At 39.5% G+C, this 19,699-nt stretch overlaps 1 protein-coding gene across 1 annotated transcript in view; it reads left to right on the top strand.

Moving 5' to 3' along the window:
- The window catches only part of LOC306861366 (proton myo-inositol cotransporter-like), a 72,006-nt gene that overhangs the window by 21,960 nt on the left and 30,347 nt on the right, over positions 1 to 19,699 (top strand). Inside the window, exon 4 of the mRNA XM_079403587.1 lies at positions 7,632 to 7,740. Coding sequence (XP_079259713.1) covers positions 7,632 to 7,740 — 109 coding nt within the window. The remainder of the gene's footprint in view (positions 1 to 7,631; positions 7,741 to 19,699) is intronic.

Genomic DNA, 19,699 nt, shown 5'->3' with positions numbered 1-19,699 from the left:
TGATGGAGTCTTTGACAAGGTATGCGAATATGGGTCTTTAACCTGTGAATATCAGGTAAGATGGTTAGCAGTACAGTAATCATACAATGCCATAATTGTTGAAATTCAGTACATTTTGACAGTTTAATAAACGTCTATTTTACCTGTTAGTCATTTACTGTCATTTTTTAGATGTTTCTTAAGAGATCTCAGTGAAATAATCTGTTGAATAAGCAGCTGGTGCCTCGCTCTAAAATGAAAACCCTACATTTATGATGAGCTTTTGTGTTTCCAATGACAACAGCACTGAGATCAGGTGATATTTAGTGGCCCTGTTATCCGTCTCGAATAAATGGGAGAGTGTTTAAAGCAGTAGCAGACAGACAGCTGTGTAAAGCGTATTTGTCCCTTATGTTCTCTGTCATCTGTGAAAACATCATTTTCCATCATACTGTGGGATATTGTCAGGCTGTAATGCTGTTGACCTGTTATTGCCTTAGACTCTATACCAAACTAATCAAAAAGGTGGCATTTTGTTCTTCTCTTGTCCTTAAATGTCCGACTTTGAGGAGATTAAATGTCCTTTAAGCCTTTTTTTTTTTAGAAATAAATCTCTTTTCTTTACCATCTGCTTTGTCATCAGTCTTGATTTTTTTTTATGACTTTATCTTGTTTCTTTAGGTTTGTATGTCTATAAATCATTTCATGAAAGGAATACCGGTATTTGAGAGTAGATTTATAAAGTGATGTTACCAAAGCATTTAGTATCGAGTAATTAAAACAGATTTAATCTGAAACAGAGTTTTCTAAAACCGAAGGTTAATTTTTCAAGATTTCAATTAGCCAAAAATGTCCCTAATTGGTTAACCACCAATGATGATCATGAGTTATGCCAGTATTCTGCTCTCACAATATGAATTGTTTTAGTATTAGGTGATTTTGTCTCAAATTTCACAGCATATCTGTAATTAAAAAGGAGATGGAAAAGGTGGAACAAAAGAGAGAGTGAGAAGACCTCTATTCTCCTGTAGGATTTTTCTCAGCTTATTAATATTAAATGAAAGTCACAGTACAGCAGAAGCTCGATCATATTCTAGGCTGCTGCAGTTGTCAGCAAACCTTTTCCGACTTTTACAAATAAAGAGCCTTGCTTCTACATAATTAGGAAATCATTCAGGTATTCTCAGGGTTGCATGATTCTACCCACACTTGAGGCTTTTGGGGAGATATGCATAACTAAGTAATTCCCAGCTGTAATTAGTTGGAATAGGGAAAATAAGAAGAGTCTGTACCATAGAAGATAATAAATGTTTGACTTTGAGGCTGTTTGATTGAGCATATATGGAAGCTTATTTAAATAGCACTAGAAAGTCCTATTCATTCATCACTCAAACATTTCCTTACACACAAAAGTGGTGTTTTCAATAGCAGTGGCAACCAAATTTTCTGTTTTTTTTTTTTATTATTTACCCAACATGTCATTTATCTATTTACTGACAAAGTTCACTTTACAGTTTACAGTTCCAAACAGGTTTCCCAAACACGCCTCCTGCTTGCCATTGGTCAATCAAACAAACAGCCAAGCCTGGTTGCCAGTCTGTTTTCCCCTACGGGGTAGTTTTTGTTTGTTTTATTTTAATAAAAATCCCATTCTCCTGCACTATTGAGTCCTCGCCTCATCCCTCTACCCAAACCCTGATAGAAGGTTCAGCCCCCCTGAGGATGAAATCTTAGAACCACTCCTGGGGTTGACTCAGTTGAATGGCACGTTGTTGCAGTTGCGTCAACGAGTGGCTGAACTAATAACCTAACTAATGCAATTCCTAATAATATTTAGTAGAATAGTTTAGTAGTATTTGTAGGATATCAGAACAAGTCAGGACTCCATCTTCTTCTCTCTTCTCATTTTGCTTCAACTTTTGCCACTGCGTTTTGACGCTGCTTTTTAGCGCTCTTTGAGCATGCTCTGGCCTACATGCCAGCTGCTACTTAACACCACGATGAGAAGAAAAACCATCAAGTCTCGTTACATCATTTTATTCTTTTACTTCAGTTTTTTTTCTTTCCGTTGAGTTTCGTGTTCAAAAGTTAAGTTTGCCGCAAAGTCCAAAATGCACCTGCACCAATCTTCAACTAGCAACGGACTCCGAAACCATCTTTAGCCAACGCCCAACGATTAGCTTTCCAAGACATCACTACAAACAACCACTGAACTGTCAGCCAATCAGCAACCTCAGGAAACCCCCTTTCTACAATGACCGAGACAGAAGGGAATCCCTTAAACACAAAGGCACCGCAAGCAAGTGTTGGAATTCTTCAGGCACAGGACTGCAAACACAAGGAGATTATAAAGGGAGCAAATGAGGAGGGTAATGAGGTAACAGGTGGGGCAAATTAACCAATAATCAGGAAACAAGGTGGGTGGGGTCAAGACAATTGACATGAGGGCACATGGCACATACACTCACCTAAAGGATTATTAGGAACACCTGTTCAATTTCTCATTAATGCAATTATCTAATCAACCAATCACATGGCAGTTGCTTCAATGCATTTAGGGGTGTGGTCCTGGTCAAGACAATCTCCTGAACTCCAAACTGAATGTCAGAATGGGAAAGAAAGGTGATTTAAGCAATTTTGAGCGTGGCATGGTTGTTGGTGCCAGACGGGCCGGTCCGAGTATTTCACAATCTGCTCAGTTACTGGTATTTTCATGCACAACCATTTCTAGGGTTTACAAAGAATGGTGTGAAAAGGGAAAAACATCCAGTATGCGGCAGTCCTGTGGGCGAAAATGCCTTGTTGATGCTAGAGGTCAGAGGAGAATGGGCCGACTGATTCAAGCTGATAGAAGAGCAACTTTGACTGAAATAACCACTCGTTACAACCGAGGTATGCAGCAAAGCATTTGTGAAGCCACAACACGCACAACCTTGAGGCGGATGGGCTACAACAGCAGAAGACCCCACCGGGTACCACTCATCTCCACTACAAATAGGAAAAAGAGGCTACAATTTGCACGAGCTCACCAAAATTGGACGGTTGAAGACTGGAAAAATGTTGCCTGGTCTGATGAGTCTCGGTTTCTGTTGAGACATTCAGATGGTAGAGTCAGAATTTGGCGTAAACAGAATGAGAACATGGATCCATCATGCCTTGTTACCACTGTGCAGGCTGGTGGTGGTGGTGTAATGGTGTGGGGGATGTTTTCTTGGCACACTTTAGGCCCCTTAGTGCCAATTGGGCATCGTTTAAATGCCACGGCCTACCTGAGCATTGTTTCTGACCATATGTCCATCCCTTTATGACCACCATGTACCCATCCTCTGATGGCTACTTCCAGCAGGATAATGCACCATATCACAAAGCTCGAATCATTTCAAATTGGTTTCTTGAACATGACAATGAGTTCACTGTACTAAAATGGCCCCCACAGTCACCAGATCTCAACCCAATAGAGCATCTTTGGGATGTGGTGGAACGGGAGCTTCGTGCCCTGGATGTGCATCCCACAAATCTCCATCAACTGCAAGATGCTATCCTATCAATATGGGCCAACATTTCTAAAGAATGCTTTCAGCACCTTGTTGAATCAATGCCACGTAGAATTAAGGCAGTTCTGAAGGCGAAAGGGGGTCAAACACAGTATTAGTATGGTGTTCCTAATAATCCTTTAGGTGAGTGTAGAACTAAACAAGATCATGTTTGAGCATGTGCTCAAACAAAACAGAAACACAAGCACATGGCCAGCAAAACAAATCACTAGCCATGTGCAAAACAGGACAGGAACATGCAGCTAATGAGAAGACTCATAAGCCGCGTGTTCACAAAAAACAAACATGAAAGCACGCATCCAGTGAAAAAACACCAGCTGCATGCAACAGAGCAAATCAAAACGAGAAAAAGCACGCGGCCGAAACCGAACCGCATGCCGAACAAAACACACACACACAGAGGACAGAGGAGTGCACGGCCCAAGCGAACTCGAAATCGCACGCTCACCGGAAAACAAGACAAGAAGGGAGTGTCACGGCTCCGTCACAAAACCACGAATAAACTAGACCGAAGTGACAGAACCCTGACAGTTAGAAACTTTAAGTAAGCTTGTTAGCTTTATGCAACATTTTAAACAAGTAAAATGTACTAATAGAATTTTTATCTATATCTTATGGAAACTCGTTTCCACCACTGATTAAAAAATAAGGTATTTGCAAATTTTCATCTCACAGTTCTGCTATAAACTTGCGATTACAAGTTATAAAGTCAGAATTGTGAGATTGTAAACTCACAATTGCGAGAAAAAAGTCAGTCAGCAACTTTATACCCCACAATTCTGACTTTATAACTCACAAATGCAAGTTTATATCTCACAATTATGAACTGTGAGATAAAAAGTCAGTTACCTTTTTTTTCCCTTTTTTTTTTATTCAATGACGGAAAAAAACAAAAAGAAACTTCCATAGTATCTACACTGTGTTGTGTTGTTTTTTCTGCATGTCATTTTAGTATGTGGCAATCAAGGCTTTCTTTGTAACATTTTTTTTCAGAGCCTAAATGAACAAAGCTTCTAGGTGACAGTACTAGAGAAAAAACACAAGAAAAGAGTGAGAGAGCAAAAGCAAGAGCTTCCATCTCCTGGGCACGTCTGGAAACCTAGCAACCAATCACCCGGGGCAGTCTGTAGCAAAGGTGCATCTGTGTAGCAGGGCGGCTTGAACTCAGCCAAGTCTAGAGATAGAGAGGCTGACACGGTGACCGAAAATGGGAATACTTGGCAACCGTTCTACATGATGCTTGGTCAAAAGCGTGTCAAAAGAGATATCAGACTGTCTAATAGCAAATTCATCTTATTGTTTCTTTGTTGCCATGGTGTTTATGAAAGAAAGGAGCTGGCATTAGTTAAGCTTCAGCAGATTTTTGAGTTTTCTCAACTTATTTTTTAGGACATTTCTGAGTTGTCTCAACTTTTTGTTGTATAAACTTAAAACAAGAAGTTGAGAAAACTCAAAAGTCTGCTGAAGCTGGTTGCCTTAAACTTTTAAGTTTGCCCAACTTCTTTTTTTTTCAACATTGTTAGATTACATTAGCTAAAATGAGTTACCTTGATTATTTTACTGACTGCAGTTTCCAACATGTAATCTGTAATCAGTAATGGACTACAATTTGTAAGTAATATACCCAGCACTCATAATAAATGTATTACTATAAATATGTTGCATAAATGTTGTTTTGATGTTGTTAGCTAATATTTCCATAAACCTTATGACCAAAATATTTTTCCATTCCAATTTTCTCTCTAAACATCTGATAATATTACATTAAATGGAACTCTAATCAAAGCTTTCAAAATAGGCATTTTCACAAAGATTATGGGACAGTGCATTGTTACTTGTGACTAAAATGAAATGTTGCCATTTCATACTGATCTTTTTTTTTTTTCATGTGATTCCTTGATTACATTATTTTCTTAGTTTTAGGTGTGGTTTGTAGGACATTTTTAAAATGTTGTACTGCAGCATAACCCAGTGGAACCAAACTCAATGTTGCGAAATGCTATAAAATCGTTTTGTGCTTCCTGAGTTGTCTCTTTACTGTAAGGAGATCATGTAACAGTAATTGATGTGTAAAATAACTTCCACTTAAAGAAGCTCTTGCCACACGAGCCAAGAGTGCACACTCTAATTGCTTACAGTAAGTTAAGTAAAAAGGTGTTTTTCTAGCTAGTGTCATTGCAATTGAGGATAATTGATGATTCCAATAGTGAGGATCAAAAGGAAAATAATTACCTTAGCTTTTAAATAAAAGCCGTTCAACCCACATGCCACATGCAATCCAGACCCTTCTCCAGCTGCTGTACTGCTAACATTTCACTGCTTCAGTTAATAACGGTACCTTTGATATTAGGAAAGAGTAAAGCTAATTGGCTGAGTGGTTTCCATGGAGATAGAGAGGAGATCTTTGACAGGGTGACAGCAAATTTAAGGGTGTAAAGTATGTTAAGAGAAAAACTCAAGGGCTTTATCACAGCACTTCTTCAAATATGTTCTATATTCGGCTATATTCGGATTCAAATACTATAGCGTACTGCATACTGCACAGTATACACTTTTCAACTGCCTGTTTTTGTTTTGTTTTGCTTGTTGGTTTTTTTGTTTGCTTTGTTTTTTGTTTGTTTTGTCGGTGGTTTCTCGAAATAAAAAAAATATATATATTTTATGTTTTGTTTTGTTGGTGTTTCCTCAAAAAATAAATACAAATGAAATACAAATAAAGCCATAAAAAAGAGAGAGAGAAAAAAAAAAACACTAGCATACTGTTTACTGCACAGTATTCACTTTAAAACTGCCTGTTTGTTTTGTCTCAAAAAAACAAAACAAAAAAAAAAACAAATATATATATATATATATATATATATATATATATATGTGTGTGTGTGTGTGTGTGTGTGTGAGAGAGAGAGAGAGAGTATATAGTGTGTCCTTTAAAATATACTTGAAATGAAAAAAGCATGAGCCGCACTCATTTGTACACTTATTCAATGTTTATATATATATATATATATATATATATATATATATATATATATATATATAAGCACAAACTGATCATCAGGATCATACTTTAAAATATATAAAATAATGAAAACAAATGGTTCTTCACATCATCTTAGACTGGATACAGATGTGTTGTATTCTGTGATGACTTCAGGTGCTTCCTTAGTTACCAAATTTGCGCTGCAATTAGATTAAAAGGGCACACAGATGTTTTGCCAGTTTTGTTTGGAAGATTGCATGTCTGAGTGAATGAAGTTAGCATCTCATTAAAAGCACTGTTCCTCTGTACAGACCTGATCTGAGTGGTTCATGAATTTGAGTTTGGAGCGGTAATCAAATGAGTGTCTCTAGTTGCTGTCTCTGGAGAATATCCAGTCATTGCTCGGCTACGAGAACTTGCAAGCTTCCTCTGACAATATCAGGCTAGCACAGGACAATTTCTCTCCCAATAGGATTTTATGTGTGAGCGCAGAGTTAAAAGAATAATACACCCAAAAATGAAAGTTCTGTCATCATTTTCTCCTCCTCATGTCATGCCAAAGCCCTATGCGGTTATTTTTCTCTGTTTATTTCTCAATACTTATGCTTTTTCTTTGGTAGTCTTTTTGCTGCTCTTATTAAATGTTTGAATGTATTAACAAATGTGTGTAATTTATTTTAATACCATGGATTAGCCACAGTGCAAAAGGAAAAATGGCAAAAGATCGCACTTCAAATGTTGACTACTGTATACCATACCTTAAGTCATATATACAGTATATGACTTAAGATATGGTATGACTTAAGTTATATATGTCAGTAAATATAAAGTTTGGCAAGCTACCATAGTGTTGCCTCTTCCTGGGTCAGTTGATATTTTTGTTTGCTTTTGGGGCGTAAAAAGGGCTTTAATTTAATCCATAAACTGAATATCATCCATTCCCAAATCTACACCCGTGACTCCACCAAGGCTCTCAAATCTCATTTAATCCATTTAATCGCTGTCAGGGTAAATGAGGCTTTAACAGAGATAGTTCTTATAATAGTATGTGAGTCATTCTTGTTGTTGATGCAGGTCTACATGTTGACGTAAATATGTATTTATATTTGTGCTTTCAGAGGGCCCAGTGATCTGGCGCATGCTAACCTACCCTCCGGCACGCCGTGCTCTCATTGTGGGTTGTGGACTCCAGATGTTCCAGCAGCTTTCTGGCATCAACACGGTCATGTAAGTCTCATTTACTCAATTCTTAACTCAATTCTCAGGTGCTCTTTAAATCTCAACCTAAATCAATAGGTGACAGTTGAAATACTATAATCAATTCTGTTATTTCCTTGGAGGCCATGTTGTACAGATCTTTATTTTATTTTAAGCATTTTACTAAAGCACTTATTATGGTTTCTTGGAACAAAACTCATAAACTCTGTTTTAAAAACCTACTTAGCTGCCTTGTGGTCTACATAGGAAACTACATTTAAGGAAGCACCCTAATTTAAATGGAACCACTAGAGACTGATTTGGAAGACTCTCTACATCGACAACAATTCCAACCGTCGCCCAAATTGTTCTCCTTACAAATTGCGCAAAAGAGACAATTTACCCCTAAAGAGTTTGGTATTAAAGTGTAATTCTTTAATAAACATAAAAACAAATAGCACTTACAAATATTGGGTAAAATAGTACTTTTTTTCCCAGAAAATAAATATTTTTTTTTTAATGAGAATAGTTTTACTTTTAATTTATATAAAAAAAAATTCTCAAACTATCTTCATTTTATTTATTTATTTAAATGTGTCGCAATGCATTCTGGGATTAACTTGACTTCAGAACAGTTTTATTTCTATTATTGTCAGTCCTGTGTCTTGTTTTCCCCTCCTCTCGTGTCGCTATTTTGACCTTCCTCGTTCCTGTGATTATTAGTTAATTAATGCCGAGCCCCGTTTGATTAGTCCACACCTGTGTCTGTTGATTTCCTTGTGTTCTTAAGCCCTGTGTTTCCCAGCCCCTGTGTCCGGTCTGAACGTCGTATATGTTCGTCTCTCCCCAAGCTCCTCATCTGTCTGTGGCTAAATAAAGGATTATTGGAATCTCCTTGTCTCCGCGCTCCTATGTCCCGAGAGGGAACTGACAGAAGACCGGACCTACAACAGTAAGCGGCGTCCAACATTTTTGTTTTTGTTTTTTGAAAGTCTTTTTATTTGTTCCAGTTTTTTCCCTCCGCGGCATGGGCGCCGCCTCCCGCTTCGCCAACCTAATCCGTCGGGATTGCCCGTTCTACGAGTTTGCAGAGGGTTTCCACAAGATCGCCGCAGCGACGGCGTGGGATGATGAAACGCTTAATAAGCTGTTCTGGCTCGGGGCCAATTACCACCGTCCCATGGACCTCACAGACACTACCGGCCTGAGCTGGAGAGAGGGGATTTACCGGTTTCCAGAGCACCCCCGCGAACCCGCGCTTCCAGAGTGCCCCCGCGAATCCGCGCTTCAAAGGGCCCCCACGAATGCGCTCTTCAAGAGCGCCCTCCTGTGCCTGCTCCTCGCAGGTGCTTTCCTGCGTCTCCGCTGGTCCCGTCCAGCTCTCCTGCGTCTCCGCTGGTCCCGTCCAGCTCTCCTACGTCTCCGCTGGGGCCGTCCAGCTCTCCTGCGTCTCCGCTGGTACCGTCCAGCTCTCCTGCGTCTCCGCTGGTCCCGTCCAGCTCTCCTGCGTCTCCGCTGGTCCCGTCCAGCTCTCCTACGTCTCCGCTGGGGCCGTCCAGCTCTCCTGCGTCTCCGCTGGTACCGTCCAGCTCTCCTGCGTCTCCGCTGGTCCCGTCCAGCTCTCCTGCGTCTCCGCTGGTCCCGTCCAGCTCAGCTCAAGAGTGCCCCCAAGTGTCTGCGCTTCAAGAGCGCCCTCCAGGGCCGGCTCCTCACACGTGCCCTCCAGTGCCGGGTCCTTGCACGTGCCCTCCAGTGCTGGCTCCTTGCACGTGCCCTCCTGCGTCTCCGCTGGTTCCGTCCAGCTCCGCGCTGCAAGAGCGCCCGACAGAGTCCGCGCTGCAAGAGCCCCCCACAAAGCCCGCTCCGCAGTGGCTCCCAGGGGGGGACTTTCCCAATAATTTTTTTTTTTTGGGGGGGGGGGGGGGGGGGGGTAATAGGGTCACGGCCTGTGTGGCCGAGCCAAGGCCACAGAACCCCTCGGGCGGCCCGAAAAAGTAAGGCCCACCATGGCCATGAACTCCCGAGTCTCCTGATCCGCCATGACCTCCTGTGTTTCCCGTCCCGCCATGGCTCCGGGAACGGTCCCCCGCTCTGATCCCTGGAGGCCTCCAGAGCGCCCCCCCCCCCCCCCATTAGATGGTGTTTGGCGTGAGGACACGCCTTCCGGAGGGGGGCGTTATGTCAGTCCTGTGTCTTGTTTTCCCCTCCTCTCGTGTCTCTATTTTGACCTTCCTCATTCCTGTGATTATTAGTTAATTAGTCCCGAGCCCCGTTTGATTAGTCCACACCTGTGTCTGTTGATTTCCTTGTGTTCTTAAGCCCTGTGTCCGGTCTGAACGTCGTATATGTTCGTCTCTCCCCAAGCTCCTCGTCTGTCTGTGGCTAAATAAAGGATTATTGGAATCTCCTTGTCTCCGCGCTCCTATGTCCCGAGAGGGAACTGACAATTATCTTTTCTGTTAATCGTTTTAATTATATATTTTTTTTCATATTCATTCAATTTTTATTTTAGTTAAAGCCTTTGTAATTTTGTTGTTTTTGTTTTTGTCTTTTATTTTATTTTTTAGTAAATATATCTATATACTTTAGTTTTTACTAAGTTTTAGTTTGTTTTTACAGTACTAACAATGAACAATACTTATACAGCATTTATTAATCACAGTTAATGTTGATTCCAACATGTATTAATACATTATACAAAAGTTGCATCTATTAATGTTATTTAATGAACCTCAGCTAACATAAACTAACAACGAACAGCTGCATTTATAATGTTAACAAATATTAATAAATATTGTATAAAAACAAATGCATTGCTCATTGTTAGTTAATGCCTTAAACATAGTTAACAAATGGAACCTTATTGTAAAGTGTTTAGGTATTATTATTTTTTTTCTTCTCTTTTTATTGTGCTGCTGTGCCTAGTGAAATTTCTCCGTTGGGGACCAATAAAGGAACAATCCTAATATGATGATATGATACCTAAAAAAAGGCGACAAATGGATTTTCCTTTATGTGGGAGGCCAGACTGGATGATTCACAACTGATACAAAATTCACAAGTTATTTATTCATATTCACAGATGTGACTGTGCCTATAATTCTCATTTCAGCTGAACTTTAATGGATACCCAACTAAAGTGTGACTTCCTCTTCGTGAGCTCTTGTCTTGTTTGCTCCTTATGCACTGAACTATTTTTCAAGCATCGTAAACAATCTTGGAATGTGTGCTGTTGCTAGGCATCCCCTCAGGCAAAATGAGAAGTGTTTATGGGAAGGAGAGGAGAAAATTGTGTGTGTGTGTGTTTGTGTGACTGTGTGTTTACTTTTTCTCAGCTGTCATTTTGGAAGATGACAGGTCATGACAGATGGGTCCTAAAATGACATTCTCGATCAATCAAACACCTTCATTATTATCCTTCTGTCGTTGCCAATCAATCTGTTCTGAGCAGGTTTAGACAGACAGTAGAGCAGTTAAAATTGACAAGTACAATCATACACACATATATGAAGTATTTTTGAGGTATAATCTGATGTGCTATTTCGTATTTACTTTCAATCCCCTACTCCTCAATTGTTTCTGCACTGTCAGATGTCAGGCCTTTGAACACAGGAAGTGTTGTTGTGGGATGTAATGTCTGTCAAGCTTAACCTCGGCAAGAAGTATTTGTCAATACCTCTCATGGAGCAAATGTCTGGGGGGACGTGTGCCGATATTATGTTGCTCGGAAATATTGATTTGGCTCAGACAAGCATGTAGTCTTTGTAACGTTGTAGGTACAGCATGTGCACCAGCAAAAGCTCACTGTCATATAACATGATTTTTTTCTAGTCGAATAGTATTCGACTAAACATGGAAGTTTAGTCGAATAGTATTCGACTTCCACTTTTATATTAATTTAATTAATATAATATATTGGTGGTGGGGAACTAAACCAGAATGAGGCTTTAATACAGTGGTTCCCAACGTATTTTCATGCCCCCCTCCCCAAGTACACATATGGTAATCTGAGCCCCCCTGAGTTTTATTAAAATTATCCATTGTTCTTCCATAGTAGCATACATTTACATCATGATAACCAGAGTTAAAACCACACATATAGCACCTCAATACTGTGGTAAAAATGCAACTATATGGTTTCTAGGTGGCCTATTTATATGTAAAACAGTAGTCTAAATACATTTATTATAAATGCACAAACACTAGCCTATAGCTTAATCACAAATACAGTGTAATTACATTCCATTACTCCTTTAATACATTTAATACACGTCTACATTAATATAATAAATTTGATATAAATACTCCACATTTCTGCTACAATACCAGTCTAGGAGATATTTTAATTATTTATTAATAAACTAGTGTTTTCTCAGTCAGTGTGTCGGCTTCAAAACAGTGGATGCACCTTTAGTGAGAAATGCAGCTTTCATATGGATTACATAAACAGAGAGTATTTGTTTTCGATTTGGTTCATTTTAAAATAGACAAATCAAGCTTTCTGTAGATATATCTCTGTCATCTGTGAGGCAGATAGACTATATGCTTAGTTTTGCTGTGCTTAAGTTTTTTGCGGCGCTTCAGTGCACGAGATGGCAGAAAGCACGTCCTGTTTGTTTTCTTTATTTTACAAAAGTGCAACGTATTTTTGATATTGTGAGTGTATGTAACTTAAAAGTAGCCTCTTGACAATTTCAGATGGCGTATTACCATTATATCTACGAGCAAAAATGAAGGCGTATTTTTTTCCAATATTGATATTAAATCAGCATATTAAAATGATTTCTGAAGGATGATGAGACACTGAAGATTGTTGTAATGGCTGGTGAAAATTTAGCCTTATCATCACAGGAATAAATTATATTTCACAATAATATAGGGCTGCAAAATGATTAATCGCATTCAAAATAATGCAAAATAATTGAAAATACAGTTTGTTTACATACTATATGTGTATGTTTATTATATAAATGCACAGACATATGTATATATAAAAAAAGTATATATATATATATTTATATTATATTATATATAAATATTTTATATATAAATCTAACATAATTGTCCTTAATATATGCATGTATAGACACACATATAGTATGTAAACATAAACTTTTATTTTGAATGCAATTAATCGCGATTAATCATTTTGCAGAACTACAATAATACTGTTTTACTGTATTTCTGATCAAATAAATGAAGTGAAGAAGTGCACACACACAGTAGTGAACACACACACACGGAGCAGTGGGCAGCCAATGCTGCGGTGCCCGGGGAGCAGTTGTGGGATTGGTGCCTTGCTCAAGCGCTGGACATTCACTCCCCCCACCGCGACCTTCGGGTTACAAGTCCAACTCGCTATTGTCACGTAGCACTCAGAGCAAGGAGCGAGGAGACACGGAGATATTCCACCACAGAGTTTTATTGAACTTCCAAACATATAACGTGGAGCTTGGGGAAAACCGAACACATATGACGTTCAATACCGGACACAGGGGCAGGGAAACACAGGGCTTATAAACATGGAGAAATCAACAAGGAAGAACAGAAACAGGTGCGGGGCAATTACACACAGGGCTAGGGACTAATTAACTAATGAGCAGGGAACGAGGACAGGAACAGAAAGGCCAAATATGGACACGAGAGGGAGGGGAACACGAGACACAGACTGACACCTATCCATTAGGCCACGACTGCCCCACCAAATGCAGCCTAGATGAGCTAAAGATACTTCTTTAACTAGTAGAAACATTTAAAAATGTATTTATGACTCAATGACTTAATGAGTGTTTGAACTTTTTGTAATAGCTGCGTATGAGCTGCTTAGTTGTCCTCGTGTTGGAAAGGGTTCAAATACACAAAAGATGCTGGAAAACCAAAGAATTTGTGGGATTTTTTCTTCTAAAGAACAGTGGGCAGTTTAACTGTTCAGGATCAACAAGGGACTCATGAATAACTAGCAAAAATAAATAAATAAATACACAAGCAAACAGCTGTGGATCATCCAGATAACAACACAGTATGAAATAGTGATTTATTGCAGAAAGCAGAAAAGACTGTGTCTTTCTCTTATAAGAACACGCTGCGGAGGTGCTTTCTGTTAACACCACAAAACAAATAACCTAAATAAAACATGTAACATATACGTGTTAAGTTCAAGCTATGGACAAAATAAACACAGTTTTGGAAAGGGCTTGAACCCAGCATTCATATGGTATCAAAAAAAGGTAAAATTTCACCATGTGGTGGGTTTTCCTAGATCACATCACATATATTTAGCAATATATTATTACACTGCAAATGAACTGCTAAATTTTGAACGCAAAAGTCAGTGTCTTCTCCGGCTTAATATATCTGGACAATAGAAGGACAATAGATTTATTTTATCAGTGATCAGCAGCCCCTTCAGATGGACGAGACCCCTGTGTAGGCTGAAGCACTGGTGTTATTAGCTTGTGCTAATGCTTCCTTCCAATCAGACACTGAACATGCCTGCTTTCCTGCAAACAGCTTTCCATCCCCTCACCCCACTCCAAAGCCATTTTTAACATGCCTTAATCACTAATTAATGTATCATTTAGTATAAATCATCATCGTAAAACGCTAACACAGAAATGTTAGCATTTAAACAAGTCTCAAGGGTTGTGGAGTGATCAGTTTTGCTGCTGTTGGGTGGTTATGGGTTTTTTGAGATGGCATCCTGTATGTGTATGTAGCAACTGAGCCTCATCTGTGCCTGGATAAAATGACTAGATTAATCCCTGTTGCCAAAACAGGCAGAACAATCTGGAATCTCAGTTTTAATAAAGACTGATGCTAATTAGAGGCGCTTGCGGTCATCTGCAATACTGATTGGTTCGAGTGATACATTGTTGGTCTGTTTTTGTTCTTTCTGGCACACTATGACTTGTTCATTGGCTTTGTGACAGTACTGGCACCACCGGTCTTTGGCGTTCTGTGATTTTTGATCCGTATGGAGTTGTGCATGATTCATGTTTATCAGCCATGGACCTCCCATTGTCTGTTCGCTGACCGTCTGATGCATATTGCAAACAAAAATGGCGAGAGCTTTCTGAAAACAGCAAGTTCTAGGGTGCATTTCCCAAAAGCATTCAGTAATTACCAACATAGTTCAACGATTCTGCAGTTCCCAAATCCATAGTTTCAGCAAACATTTGCAAACACTTATTATTGTGACATTCATGTGCACTTACCTTGTCTACGTAAAGTTCATACATAAAATGCACAAAATCATTCCAACATAAAAAAGTCGTGACGTATTGTCAAGTATGGTGACCCATACTCGAAATTGGTGCTCTGCGTTTAACCCATCCAAGTGCACACACACAGCAGTGAGTAGTGAACAAATGCACACACACACACACACACACACCGTGAACACACACCCGGAGCAGTGGGCAGCCATGCTGCGGCGCCCGGGGAGCAATTGGGGGTTCGGTGCCTTGCTCAAGGGCACCTCAGTCGTGGTATTGAGGGTGGAGAGAGCGCTGGACATTCCCTCCCCCCACCTACAATTCCTGCCGGCCGGGGGCTCGAACTCGCAACCTTTCGATTACGAGTCCGACTCTCTAACCATTAGGCCACGACTTGATTTAAAGACAGCATTACGTGCAATGTGTACCAGACTTTACTGATATAAAATATAATGTTTAGCCTCTGCAAGCCATTTTTATTCCCAATATGCAACATTTTTGCTGCTGTCTGCATCAACAGCCTTAATACTTTGGTCAGATGAATGACTTTCATATTTGGTTGTGTCTGTCTTTTGTGTGTGTTGTTGGGTGCAGATCAGTGTGTGTATATAATGCCGTATACCATCTGAGCACGAAACAATGTTCATTCCTTTCATTAGTGAAATAGGATAGTCCCCATGGGAGTGTTTTTCTCTCTACCTTTTTGTCTGTCTCTCTCTCTTAGCGTCTCCCTCTGTTTTTCTCTCTCACACACACATTCTCACTTGCTTCAGTGCTGAGTGTGAGTCCACAGTCCCCCCAATGCTCTCAGCCTGTTCTCCATTACGTCCCTTCAGTCCTGTTACATCACATTTATCATGAAGATGGATTGTGTCTGAGATTCAACCAAACCCAGCACAAGCAATCTGTTGCTCTATGAGTCAGTCCATATGCAAAATCCTTTCAGAATGCTCGTTGGAATTCAAGGCTGCTGTTTTTTTTTTTGTTAGAAAATTATTAGAAAGTTTCTGCAAAGAGTTTGATTAAGGTTGGAGCTAAACTCTGCAGGAAAGTGGACCTCGAGGATCGAGGGCCAGAGTTGAGAACCTCTGATCTAAAACCTTTGACAAACTGTCAAAACGTTTCCCACAGGACTACGGGTAAGATCCCTGAATATATATGAAGTCAGTTTGTTAGTTGTATGTAGTACATATATAGTGTTCAGTATATGGTATAGTTGTTGCTCTAAAACAAGACTGACACCAACCTTCTGGTGATGTGGGATTATACCCACTGCGTAATTAATCACACACATACAAAAGCTAGTAATCGTGACATTCTGTGAAATCACGACCCAGTGTCAGTGTTGTTGAGCTTTCAGTCATTATAATGCTGCCTTTGAGGCCTTAGTGTGTGCGAAAAAGACAAATGGCTGTTGAACTCTCACTTTTCTCTCGGTGGAGTGTGGCAGCAGTAAGACCTTTGAGAAAGCCTCATAACTTAAATGTCAGTGTGAGGTGTGTGTACCTTCGGCTAGAGTGAATGAGGCAGTCTGCCGACCAGCGGGAGTCTCTTACGAGAGAACATTTTGTATTTGAGAGTGTCTAGTATCTGGCACCTGTGTACACTTCCATGTTTCCAGAATAGTAGGGGGTATTACCACTGATGATTTCTTATAAAATAGATTCTAGTTACTCAAACAAGACTCAAATGAATCATATACAGGTGCTGGTCATAAAATTAGAATATCATGAAAAAGTTGATTTATTTCAGTAATACCATTCAAAAAGTGAAACTTGTATATTAGAATCATTCGTTACACACAGACTGATATATTTAAAATGTTTATTTCCTTTAATTTTGATGATTATAACTGACAACTAATGAAAGTCCCAAATTCAGTATGTCAGAAAATTTGAATATTGTGAAAATGTTAAATATTGAAGACACCTGGTGCCACACTCTAATCAGCTAATTAACTCAAAACACCTACAAAAGCCTTTAAATGGTCTCTCAGTCTAGTTATGTAGGCTACACAATCATGGGGAAGACTGCTGACTTCACAGTTGTCCAAAAGACGACCATTGACACCTTGCACAAGGAGGGCAAGACATAAAAGGTCATTGCTAAAGATGCTGGCTGTTCACAGAGCTCTGTGTCCAAGCGCATTAATAGAGAGGCGAAGGGAAGGACAAGATGTGGTAGAAAAAAGTGTACAAGCAATAGGGATAACCGCACCCTGGAGAGGATTGTGAAACAAAACCCATTCAAAAATGTGGGGGAGATTCACAAAGCGTGAACTGCAGCTGGAGTCAGTGCTTCAAGAACCACCACGCACAGACGTATGCAAGACATGGGTTTCAGCTGTCGCATTCCTTGTGTCAAGCCACTCTTGAACAAGAGACCGCGTCAGAAGTGTCTTGACTGGACTGCTGCTGAGTGGTCCAAAGTTATGTTCTCTGATGAAAGTAAATTTTGCATTTCCTTTGGAAATCAAGGTCCCAGAGTCTACAGGAAGAGAGGAGAGGCACATAATCCACGTTGCTTGAGGTCCAGTGTAAAGTTTCCACAGTCATTGATGGTTTGGGGTGCCATGTCATCTGCTGGTGTTGGTCCATTGTGTTTTCTGAGGTCCAAGGTCAACACAGCCATCTACCAGGAAGTTTTAGAGCACTTCCTGCTGCTGACCAACTTTATGGAGATGCAGATTTCATTTTCCAACAGGACTTGGCACCTGCACACACTGCCAAAGCTACCAGTACCTGGTTTAAGGAGCATGTTATCCCTGTTCCTGATTGGCCAGCAAACTCGCTTGACCTTAACCCCATAGAAAACCTATGGGGTATTGTGAAGAGGAGGATGCAATACAATTGTCTGGCCCAACAATTCAGAAGAGCTGAAGGTCACTATCAGAGCAACATGGGCTCTCATAACACCTGAGCAGTGCCACAGACTGATCGACTCCATGCCATGCCGCATTGCTGCAGTAATCCAGGCCAAAGGAGCCCCAACTAAATATTGAGTGCTGTACATGCTCATACTTTTCATGTTCATACTTTTCAGTTGGCCAACATTTCTAAAAATAATTTTTTTGCATTGGTCTTAATTGATATTCTAATTTTCTGAGATACTGAATTTGGGACTTTCATTTGTTGTCAGTTATAATCGTCAAAATTAAAGGAAATAAACATTTGAAATATATCAGTCTGTGTGTAATGAATTAATATAATATACAAGTTTCACTTTTTGAATGGTATTACTGAAATAAATCAACGTTTTCATGATATTCTAATTTTATGACCAGCACCTGTATGTGACACTGGAAAACAAATCTGGAATCTGAGGGCACAAAAAAAACTACATACTGAAAAAATTGACTTTAAAGCTGTCCAAATGAAGTTCATAGCAATGCATATTACTAATCAAAAAAATTTAAGTTTTAATATTTTTATGGTAGGACATTTACAAAACATCTTCATAGAACATGATCTTTACTTAATATCCTAATGATTTTTGGCACAAAAGAAAATTAGATAATATTGACCCATACAATGTATTTTTGGCAATTGGTACAAATATACCCCAGCAACTTAAGACTGGTTTTGTGGTCCAGGGTCACATATTGTTTTTGTGTTTGGATGTCTTGCATCTGTGTACCTCAAACTGTTAAGATCAGAAATGATCTGGCATTCACACCTTCCAGTGTTAATTTTGGCAGGCATTTTTGATTTAGTCTTAGTCTTTATCTTGAGACGAAAAAGCTTAATAGTCTTAGTCACATTTTAGTCATTTGAGTCTATCATAGTTTTAGTCTAGTTTTAGTCGACGAAAAGTCATTGCATTTTTGTCAACTTTTAGTCATTACTTTTAGTCAAACTGCAGTTACCAACATTTATTTTGGTAGCTATTTTATATGTAGTATTCAAACAAAAATAGTCATCAATTCTTCTCTCTTTAGACCAAATCAATTAAGCTTAGTTATGAGAAATTTGAATCAAGGATTGAATTTGGAAAAACTGGTATTTTTCAGATACAGTAGGTTTACTTAACAAGTATACATTTATTTAACATCTTTTGTTGGTTAACATTTATGACAGATAATTAGGAATGCTGTCCATTTAAGACGGAAGGTATGTATGTAATAGCCTACTGACATACATTCAGTTTTCACCCACCTGTTTAAGCTCACTTAAACCATAACGGACTGTATTTCCGTGAGATACTCTACATGAGAGACATTTGGACTGCTGTGTGTGTATTTGAGCACTGAGAACTGATCGCGCGCTGAAGTGGAGCGTGTGCGAGAGAGAACACTTCTATCAGCGCTTTTCCGCCTATCGCACCTTCACTGACTTTAAGTTAATCAACAATGAATTGTGACTCCCGGGAAAAATGGGACGTCTGGTCACCCACTCCCTAACCCTTCGGGTGCTGAGGCCATTGTTTCAGATCGCTAGTTCGCGTTTTGGTAGCCTATCCGTCCACTGCGGCTGCCATGCAAACGCACCGTATCCAATGACAGAGACGCACATTTTGAAAGACAAGGCAGTTAACTTAGCCTATAGGATGTATTTTGAATGTCCGGTAGTTCTCAAATAACATTTTAGTCCCGTCTCGTCTTGTTAACGAAGATGTGGCATACATTTCGTCATAGTTTTTATCATCAGATATTAGTTTTAGCTCGTCAACATCTCGTCTTAGTCACAGAAAAAAGGTTCGTTGACGAATATTTTTCGTCGTCGTCGTCAACGAAATTAACACTGCTTCCTAACACTGGAAATTGTATTTATTTCACA

Source organism: Barbus barbus (assembly GCF_936440315.1).
Source record: "Barbus barbus genome assembly, chromosome: 42".
Lineage (NCBI taxonomy): Eukaryota > Metazoa > Chordata > Actinopteri > Cypriniformes > Cyprinidae > Barbus > Barbus barbus.
Note: the sequence above shows the minus strand (reverse complement) of the source record. Positions and strands in the feature narration are given on the sequence as shown.